The sequence below is a fragment of the Rhinoderma darwinii genome, chromosome 1 (genome assembly GCF_050947455.1).
Source record: "Rhinoderma darwinii isolate aRhiDar2 chromosome 1, aRhiDar2.hap1, whole genome shotgun sequence".
In the NCBI taxonomy this organism is placed as follows: Eukaryota; Metazoa; Chordata; class Amphibia; order Anura; family Rhinodermatidae; genus Rhinoderma; species Rhinoderma darwinii.
This window is the reverse complement of record NC_134687.1, coordinates 585,942,315-585,952,146: the sequence shown is the minus strand read 5'-3', so window position 1 is coordinate 585,952,146 and position 9,832 is coordinate 585,942,315. Positions and strand designations below refer to the sequence as shown.

Genomic DNA, 9,832 nt, shown 5'->3' with positions numbered 1-9,832 from the left:
ATAAGCCCTACACTAATAACTATATCCACCCACTACCGGGCAGGTATTATAATAAGCACTACACTAATAACTATATCCACCCACTACCCGGGCAGGGTGTCATGAGCCTACACCACGTGACTGCTACTCTCTGGGTGACTGCGCCAGTGTGGGTGGAATACAATGTGCACCAGTTACTAGCAGGGTAACAGTTACCAATGAGCAGGGCTCTGACATAGTAAAGTCTCGTGTCCTCTTCCTGCTCTGCACTGGAAGCCGCCCTGTTCTGTGCACCCATGACTTGTGAGGTGAGTCCAGGTTTTCTCTATGATATGTAACCATGTAGCTCTACATTCTCACTGACTGCAATGGGATCAACTGCAGACAGTAAATACAACTCTGCAACCTATAGTAATGAGAAGTGACTGGGACTACGCAGCCTGCAACTATGCTGGGAGTTGTAGTATTAGAGCAGCCAGACAGCCACAAGTCACTTCTAGGTGGGATAAGGTATGAACATGATATATGTGGAATGTAAATACTGCAGATGCCAAAAATAAAAGTAATAATAATAATGTCATATTCTGGTTCATGTATCAGTAATAAGAATGTGATTCTGTCTGCAATATTCTTCAAAATCTCCCATGATTTATAATGTTAAATGTCTCCAACTTCATAGCGCCGCGTCCTGTATGTGCTGCATGTATGGGAATACCCCTTTCTCTGACCGGCAAAAAAAACACAGCTGACCGATTAAAAAAATAAATAAAATATATATATATACCACCAAAAAACACGCACTGTTGTAGTACGCTTCATATTTGCCTTTTGACCTACAGCAAACCTCGGGCTGCAATGTTAAAAAACAGCAAAAAAGACAGAAAGTGCCAGGAAAAACTCTGTAAAATCCTGTTTGTGCGGGCGCCCTAACCCGGGCTATGCAGGGGATGGAAGCCATAAAGATATACTAAAAAATGAATTGGTACAGAATTTCGGATCTGAAAATGACATGGGGGAATTAACGTTTCTAAGTGCGCGAAGACCTGAAGTCCCTGTACCCAGCTGGCAGGTGGCCGCGCTTCTCTCCATATAATAAATAGCCGCGCTTCTCTCCATATAATAAATAGACGCGCTGGGAACCGGTCGTAAAAGTAAAAAAAAACAACTTCTCATAAGGCAGCCCTTAGGGGGACCCAGGTAAGCAATGAAATCTATTCATCATGAGGTCGTGCCCTCCTGTTCTGGTCGGTACAGTTGTATATTATTTTTCTCAGTAGGTTCCTGCTGTTTTGCATTCAGACGGACTATATTTCTAGACAGATAAGATTGGATCACCTCCTCTAATTAAAAAAAAAGCTTTTCCAAAAGTTTGGGAGAGGCTTTCCGGATCAAACATATAGAACACATAAATAGTAGGGCATCGACGAAAAAAATCAAGATGTGCCCCACTACCCACTAAGGGCTCCACCAAATGTACTCCACTAAAGTTAATGTCCACACTTCTGTTTTTGGTCCAAATCTCAGCATATCGTGGCCTTGTTTCTCCTATAAACAGAAGTCTGGCTTCATGCAGTCACTATGGATTTGTACAGCTGGTATTAAGGGGGTTGTCTCATGAAGACAACCCTTGCCCATATGCCCTATTAGGACCCCTTCTATGAGCGTTTCATACGCCAGTCTTAATAAACTATCTGTCGGACTAAGATGCAACACATTTATTAAGAAGCAAATACCTCTTTGTGTTGCGTTTTTCAGTTGCGCCATTCATTCGCCCCTTTCCTTTGGACATGAAATCTAAAAGTATACTCCTCTGGCCGCTCTTCTTCACTTCTCCCCTCAGTGCCCCCTTAGGCTCCCTCAGTGTTCTGCAACTCATACAAGGTCCTGATGCTGAGCAGCGTTTGGGCTTTATTTTCGACACCGCACTCAACGTCCTGAGGCGGGTCGCTGTGGTCCATCCCTTTTGGGAAGCCACTCCAACTTTTCCCAAAAATTGCGAGTTCGGTGTAAAAAGGCCAAAAGTCACAATTTGCAACGCCAGATAACTGACCAAGAAAGGCTGATGACTTGCCCTCAATCCGGGCTGTATAAATCTGAATGTAATGAGCTCCCCCTAGTAGTGGCTGCAGGAACTGCTTCAACAGTTTCACGACAAGCAGGATTAGTAGTTCAGTGCCAGGCTCGCTCCCATCATGGACCTCATAGCAGTCATGTGCCCTGCTGTTACGTCATTCTATTGCTTATACGCCATTGTTCCTGATCAGACATCGCACGATCTGATTACATTTTCAGCTCTAAATTTACAGCCGTCTTACCACCTAATCTTCAGCCCATGAGTCAGGCGGTACTGAGTGGGCGGGGACTGAGTCAGGGGGTACAGGGGATTTTGTGGCTGCGGGATCGGAGGTTTGATTGACTGATTCCGTATTCGCATGTAGGGATGCAGAGGTTGGACGTGATTCTGTATTCGCATGTAAGTATGTAGAGGTTGGACAAGATTCATTATTCACATGTAAGGATGCAGAGGTTGGATGTGATTCAGTGTTCGCATGTAAGGATGCAGAGGTTGGATGTGATTTAGTATTCGCATGTAAGGATGCAGAGGTTGGATGTGATTCAGTATTCGCATGTAAGGATGCAGAGGTTGGATGTGATTCAGTGTTCGCATGTAAGGATGCAGAGGTTGGGCGTGATTCAGTATTCGCATGTAGGGATGCAGAGGTTGGGCGTGATTCAGTATTCGCATGTAGGGATGCAGAGGTTGGGCGTGATTCAGTATTCGCATGTAGGGATGCAGAGGTTGGGCGTGATTCAGTATTCGCATGTAAGGATGCAGAGGTTGGATGTGATTCAGTGTTCGCATGTAAGGATGCAGAGGTTGGGCGTGATTCAGTATTCGCATGTAGGGATGCAGAGGTTGGGCGTGATTCAGTATTCGCATGTAGGGATGCAGAGGTTGGGCGTGATTCAGTATTCGCATGTAAGGATGCAGAGGTTGGATGTGATTCAGTATTCGCATGTAAGGATGCAGAGGTTGGATGTGATTTAGTATTCGCATGTAGGGATGCAGAGGTTGGGCATGATTCAGTATTCGCATGTAAGGATGCAGAGGTTGGATGTGATTCAGTATTCGCATGGAAGGATGCAGAGGTTGGACGTGATTCAGTATTCGCATGGAAGGATGCAGAGGTTGGACGTGATTCAGTATTCGCATGGAAGGATGCAGAGGTTGGACGTGATTCAGTATTCGCATGGAAGGATGCAGAGGTTGGATGTGATTCAGTATTCACATGTAGGGATGCAGAGGTTGGACGTGATTCAGTATTCGCATGGAAGGATGCAGAGGTTGGATGTGATTCAGTATTCTAGGGATGCAGAGGTTGGACGTGATTCAGTATTCACATGTAGGGATGCAGAGGCTGGACGTGATTCAGTATTCACATGTAGGGATGCAGAGGTTGGACGTGATTCAGTATTCGCATGGAAGGATGCAGAGGCTGGATGTGATTCAGTATTCGCATGGAAGGATGCAGAGGCTGGACGTGATTCAGTATTCACATGGAAGGATGCAGAGGTTGGACTTGATTCAGTATTCGCATGGAAGGATGCAGAGGTTGGATGTGATTCAGTATTCGCATGGAAGGATGCAGAGGTTGGACGTGATTCAGTATTCGCATGGAAGGATGCAGAGGTTGGACGTGATTCAGTATTCGCATGGAAGGATGCAGAGGTTGGACGTGATTCAGTATTCGCATGGAAGGATGCAGAGGTTGGACGTGATTCAGTATTCGCATGGAAGGATGCAGAGGTTGGACGTGTTATGTTTCTGTTAAGACCTAAAAATATATTTATTTAGTTGTTTTTTTGAAGGTGGCGGTGTTGTATTTTGCCAAAAGTTGTGAACTAGCAGGTGTTCGTTCAGAAAATGTAATTGTGCCGCAAGTAATTACTTCTAAAGGATTGTGGGAGAAAATAGCAGCTCTGCATCCAAGGTAATGAACTTGATTTTAATATAGAAGTAAATCCATATCTTTATCTGCTGGTTGATTGCAATATTAAAATGGGAAAAAAAAAATCACCATAATAAAAAATCCTAGAGTTACAGATGTGGTAAAGTTTAACTCCACTCAAGTTAAATGTCAATTAATGTGTTAATTAACAAGATAAAGATGTCTACATCTGTAAACGTCATGCACACGACAGGGCTGCAGAGGAAGAGTCACATTCCCAGTGATCATCAACATCAGCAGTACAAATCTCCTGTGCTGAGGATTTGCTGCTGTGTAAGACCCATGCACACAACCGTGTCCGCAATCACGGCCCGCGATTGCGGGCGCGGCCGGCCGCCGACTGCCACCCGCATTTTCGGGCCGTGCTCCCATACAAAGTATGGGAGCAGGGCCCGCAAAATGCAAAAGAACGGACATGTTCCATACTTTTCAGAACATTTCTACGGCACGGACACCCACCTGTAGCAATAGGGAAAGGTGTCCGCGTTCAATGAAAGTGAATGGGTCCAGTTTTGCGGACCGCAATTACGGCAGAATGGGGTTGGTTTGGTGTTTTTTTCAGCCAGTTAGTGGTGTTTTTCTTCCACAGAACGCTATTTTTTTTTTTTTGTTTTTCTTTGCCTGATCAAAAAATATTTCAGTGTGAGTTGCGTTATTTTTTTGCGGCACTTTTTCCGAATAAGTTTGCTGCCAATAGGATTTTTTCAATCGCATGATTTGAAATGTGAAAAGCGCATGTAAAAACACAGGTATGAAGCACAATTTTTTGAAGAAAAAAAAATGCATGTGCTTCTAAAAAAAAACAGCAAACGTTTTTACATGCGTTTTCTTTAAGGCCCCATGCACACAAACGTGCTTTTGCGGCCGCAATTCCCCCGAAAATCCATGGGAGAATTGCGGCCCCATTCATTCCTATGGGCCCATGCACATGACCGTGGTTTTCACAGTCCGTGCATGGCCCAGGAGCCTGGACCGCAGAAAGAACAGACATGTCTTATTACGGCCGTGTTCTGCGGTTCAGGCTCATAGGAAATAATGCACGCGGCTATGTGCACGGCCCGTGATCTGCGGGCGGCTCTCCGTTGCCGGCCGACGCGAAAATCACGGCCGTGCACATGGCGACGGTCGTGTGCATGAGGCCTAAGGTGAACGGAGCCTAAAAAGATTCTCATGATGACTATTTGCCCAATTAGACCACACCCCCTAAATAAATACAGACCCCAAGAGGCAAATGTGCAGATACTCACCCCTCCTTATTCCTGCAGTCCTCTTTACTCCCGGCCGCCGCTGCGGATCACGTCCTTACATTTGATGCACATCTGGTAAATTCTGTATTTAAAGAGGCTCTGTCACCAGATTTTGCAACCCCTATCTGCTATTGCAGCAGATCGGCGCTGCAATGTAGATTACAGTAACGTTTTTATTTTAAAAAAACGAGCATTTTTGGCCAAGTTATGACCATTTTTGTAGTTATGCAAATGAGGCTTGCAAAAGTCCAAGTGGGTGTGTTTAAAAGTAAAAGTCCAAGTGGGCGTGTATTATGTGCGTACCTCGGGGCGTTTTTAATACTTTTACTAGCTGGGCGCTCTGACGAGAAGTATCATCCACTTCTCTTCAGAACGCCCAGCTTCTGCCAGATCACGCTGTGACGTCACTCACAGGTCCTGCATCGTGTCAGACGAGCGAGGACACATCGGCACCAGAGGCTACAGATGATTCTGCAGCAGCATCGGCGTTTGCAGGTAAGTAGCTACATCGACTTACCTGCTAACGCCGATGCTGCTGCAGAATCAACTGAAGCCTCTGGTGCCGATGTGGCCGACACGATGCAGGACCTGGGGCAGGAAGTGACGTCACAGATCTGCACTGCCAGAAGCTGGGCGTTCTGAAGAGAAGTGGATGATACTTCTCGTCAGAGCGCCCAGCTAGTAAAAGTATTAAAAACGCCCCGATGTACGCACATAATACACGCCCAGTTGGACTTTTACTTTTAAACACGCCCAGTTGTACTTTTGCAAGCCTCATTTGCATAACTACAAAAATGGTCATAACTTGGCCAAAAATGCTCGTTTTTTAAAAAACAAAAACGTTACTCTTATCTCCATTGCAGCGCCGATCTGCTGCAATAGGAGATAGGGGTTGCAAAATCTGGTGACAGAGCCTCTTTAATAGTGTGTATGAAACGCTGACATATCCATTAGTAAAGCATACCCTTGTAATAGAATTTATGATTTTGCTTCTAGGCTCTGTGCTATTAAAGATCACGTTGTCCTTGCTGTGCGGCAGGAATATGTCACCATTGGTGATGACGTCATAACTCTCCTCAACGGGGATGAGGTGGCGGTAATCCCCCCTATCAGTGGTGGTTAACATCCTGTGAAGTTGAAGGTAAGTGATGAGACGGATGTGAATTTGTGTGTACACCTGTAAAAGATCAGGTCTGGTAATCACACAAAATCATTCGGTCAATATTACCCATAGCAACCAATCAAAACTACTTAAAGGCTATGTACACCTTTGAAAAGTGTTTGTGTTTTTTTAAATAAAAATGTGTATCAGTGTTTTTTGAAGTTATGAATTTAGATGTGATCGATCGCAGCTCAGTTCCGCGGACCTGACGGATTCAGGTCTCAGTGCAAGATATAGCTGCTCTGTATACAGAATACAAAGCAGCTGTATCTCAAAAAGTATAAATAATTTTTAATAAAAGGTGATTAGGAAGTTGAAACAAACACACTGATGCACATTTTTTTCCTTTTTTTAAATAAATAAAAAAAGTTTTCAAAGGTGTACATAGCCTTTGACAGTTTCAAACCTGCTCTGGAAGAATGAATGGTGAATTCTGACTAGTTGCTGTGGGCAACACTGTCACATTTTGTCATAACAGCTTGTTTTTCAGACGACATTCCCTGCGGTGTTCAGGGCAAATACGCTGCAAAGATAGACGCAGGGTATCCACCCTGAACACGCTGTGTGTGTTGGTAACCTTAGGGTATGTACATACATGGCGGGGATGCTGCGTAAAAGTCTGCAGCGTATCCGACCTGGAATCTGCAGGGAATTTCGGACAAAGAAAATACACCAAATCATGGTGCAAATTTTCGAGTGGAATCTCCACTGTGGAAAACAGTTTAAAAGAAAAAAGCCAATGGTTACGCCCCGGAAATTGCCATAGCGACGCGTACCTCTGTTCTCTGTGCAGCCCAGGCCTATTAGGATGACGCTACAGCCAGTGTCGTAACTACCGCGGTAGCAGCCGTAGCAGGTTCTACGGGCCCTGCGGTTTGAGGGGGCTCGTGCCGTCAGCCGACATGCCCCCCCCCATATGCCCGGTGGCGCCGCTAGCCGCTGTTATGGCTGTTACAGCGGTAGCGCTGCTACTATGGGGCCCATTCCGGCGAGCCTCCAACAAGTATGGGCCGGGAGACACAGGCCCTCATGCCTGTAGGCGTCGCTAGCACCGGAGGGGGCCCCGGTGCTAGCGACAGCCAAATACATGCATGTTCCGTGCCCGACCATTCAGCGCTGTACAATAAGGCTGATTGGCTAGCGGCGCGATGACGTCAACGCGCCGCTTCCATGCTTGAAAGGTGCTGATTGGCGGGGAAAGTAATTCTGCCCCGCCAATCAGCGTCATTGGACGACGTTCGTTCAGCTCCAGCAGACCTTCTCAGAAGAGAGCAGATCTGCATTGCCAGCGAACAGGAATGGGATCATGTGAGTATGTAAAGTTTTTTTTGTTTTTTTTTCCCCTCATAAAACTGAGAGTGGTATTATATATAGTGGGGGCTCTATCTACAGGGGGAGTCTATATGTGGTGGTGTGGGGCACAATCTACAGGGGTAGGGATGTGGGCCACTATATACAGGGGGGTCTATATATGGGTCACTATATACAGGGGGTCTATATGTAGGGGCACTATATACAGGGGGAGCTATATGTGAGACACTATACAGGGGTGGGCTATATGTGGGACACTATATACAGGGGGAGCTATATGTGAGACACTGTCTACAGAGGTGGGCTATACGTGGAGCACTGTCTATAGGGGGAGCTATATGTAGGGCAGCACGGTGGCTCAGTGGTTAGCACTATTGCCTTGCAGCTCTGGAGTCCATATGTAGGACACTATCTACAGAGGCTCTGTGGGGGGTCACTTTCTACAGGGGGCTATGGGGGCACTATCTACAGCGGCTCTATGGGGGGTCAGTTTCTATAGGGGACTATGGGGTCACTATCTACAGGGGGCGCAGTGCGTGTCTGTGGGACACAGTGTATGGTACTATTATAATCAGGGACACAGTGTATGGTGCTATTATAGTTAGAGGTGCAGTATATGGTGCTTTATTATATTTAGAGGTGTTGAGAATTTTAACTTCGTTTATAGGGGCAGAAATGTTTTAAAACTAAGAAGCTGAAGACGTCTGAGTGGAAAACTGCAGAAATGGGTCATGGCCAGTAGAAATCCATCATAGATGTCTGGACCGGAGGGAGAAGAAAAGAACCAGGAATCTGAGACACGGGACACACATCTATTCTGACATCCTATATCTGGGACCCACACCTATGTCTAGAACGGGGCCCCCTAAACCCCGTTCTACTGATCTGTGTTGTGGCTGAAGCGTGTAATTCCCGACCACGCTGTTTCCGTAACTACCATTCAGTTCTATGGAACTTAAGGAAAGAGTGTAGCTCAGTGAGCTACGCTGTTCTCTTATCCATGGTCGGGAATCACAAGCTTCATCCACAACACAAAGAGGTAGAACAGGGTTTAGGGCATGTGCACACGACCTCTTTTCAGACGTAATGGAGGCGTTTTACGCCTCAAATTACGCCTGAAAAAACGGCCCTAATACGCCTACAAACATCTGTCCATTGCTTTCAATGGGAATTACGATGTTCTGTTCCCACGAGCCTTTATTTTACGCTTCGCTGTCAAAAAACGGAGCGTAGAAAGACGCTCCGTAAAAAGAAGTAGCATGTCACTTCTTGAGACGTTTTTTGGAGCTGATTTTTGCATTGAACACTGAAAAACGCCCCAAAAAACGTCTGAAAAGAAGCCTCAAAAGAAGCTCCAAATTTCATTCTCGGCTTCAAAAACGCCTGAAATCAGCTCTGTATTTTTCAGACGTTTTTTGTTAAGCGCGTGAACATACCCTTAGGGTGCACCGTTCTAGAGATTGATCTGGTACCTGCATCTATCTGACATTTATGACGTATCCTGTGGATATATCATAAATGTCCGTGATGGGAAAACCCCTTTAAGTCACCTGACCTCACTTCATGCGTTTAGGAGTAGGGCAGATGGAGCCAAGTACTAGTGAATGAGGATGCGGCGGTCTGAGTAAGATCAACTGACCTGAGTCACCTAACCACGTCATGTGACTGGACTGATCCACTCTCGTGCCGGCACGCACCGGCCTCACTCCGACCCCCTCCTCCATACATGGCTCAGTCAGAGTGAGTAGGGAGGACGGAGCCAAGTAGCGAATGACACAGTGGCAGCGCGGTCTGAGTGAGGTCGGGCCAGACAAAATTATCTCGCTGGTCATATACAGCCCGCGGGCCAGACGTTCCTCATCCCTGGTCTAAGGAGAGAGTGAAACTTAACATCGATGTCTCTCATTGAAGAAAACAAGGATCAGCTAACCCTTTGTTTTCTCTGGAGAGCTATGATAAAAGTGTAACAGCCTCTTATGTCCCTACTCCAATGAGAGAACCTACTCGCTTAGCTGGACATATACTGTACATATACAGTAAAAACCTCTGAGGCGAGAACCTAAAATTGCATTCAAATTAGTCGTCTCAAATAAGGTGGTATACAAGGTATATGGTGAAAGCTG

At 45.9% G+C, this 9,832-nt stretch overlaps 1 protein-coding gene across 2 annotated transcripts; it reads left to right on the top strand.

Moving 5' to 3' along the window:
- The first annotated feature begins 221 nt into the window (after positions 1 to 221).
- On the top strand, positions 222 to 6,359 carry LOC142746418 (molybdopterin synthase sulfur carrier subunit-like). 2 transcript variants are annotated; one of them, XM_075854914.1, is made up of 3 exons: positions 222 to 287; positions 3,850 to 3,971; positions 6,233 to 6,359. In XM_075854914.1, exons 1-3 carry the CDS (start codon positions 276 to 278, stop codon positions 6,357 to 6,359), a joined length of 261 nt encoding a protein of 86 aa, XP_075711029.1. In that variant the 5' UTR covers positions 222 to 275. The 2 variants fall into 2 exon arrangements, with proteins under 2 accessions (XP_075711029.1, XP_075711028.1); XM_075854913.1 differs by lacking the exon at positions 222 to 287 and adding an exon at positions 328 to 489.
- Positions 6,360 to 9,832: the final 3,473 nt, after the last annotated feature.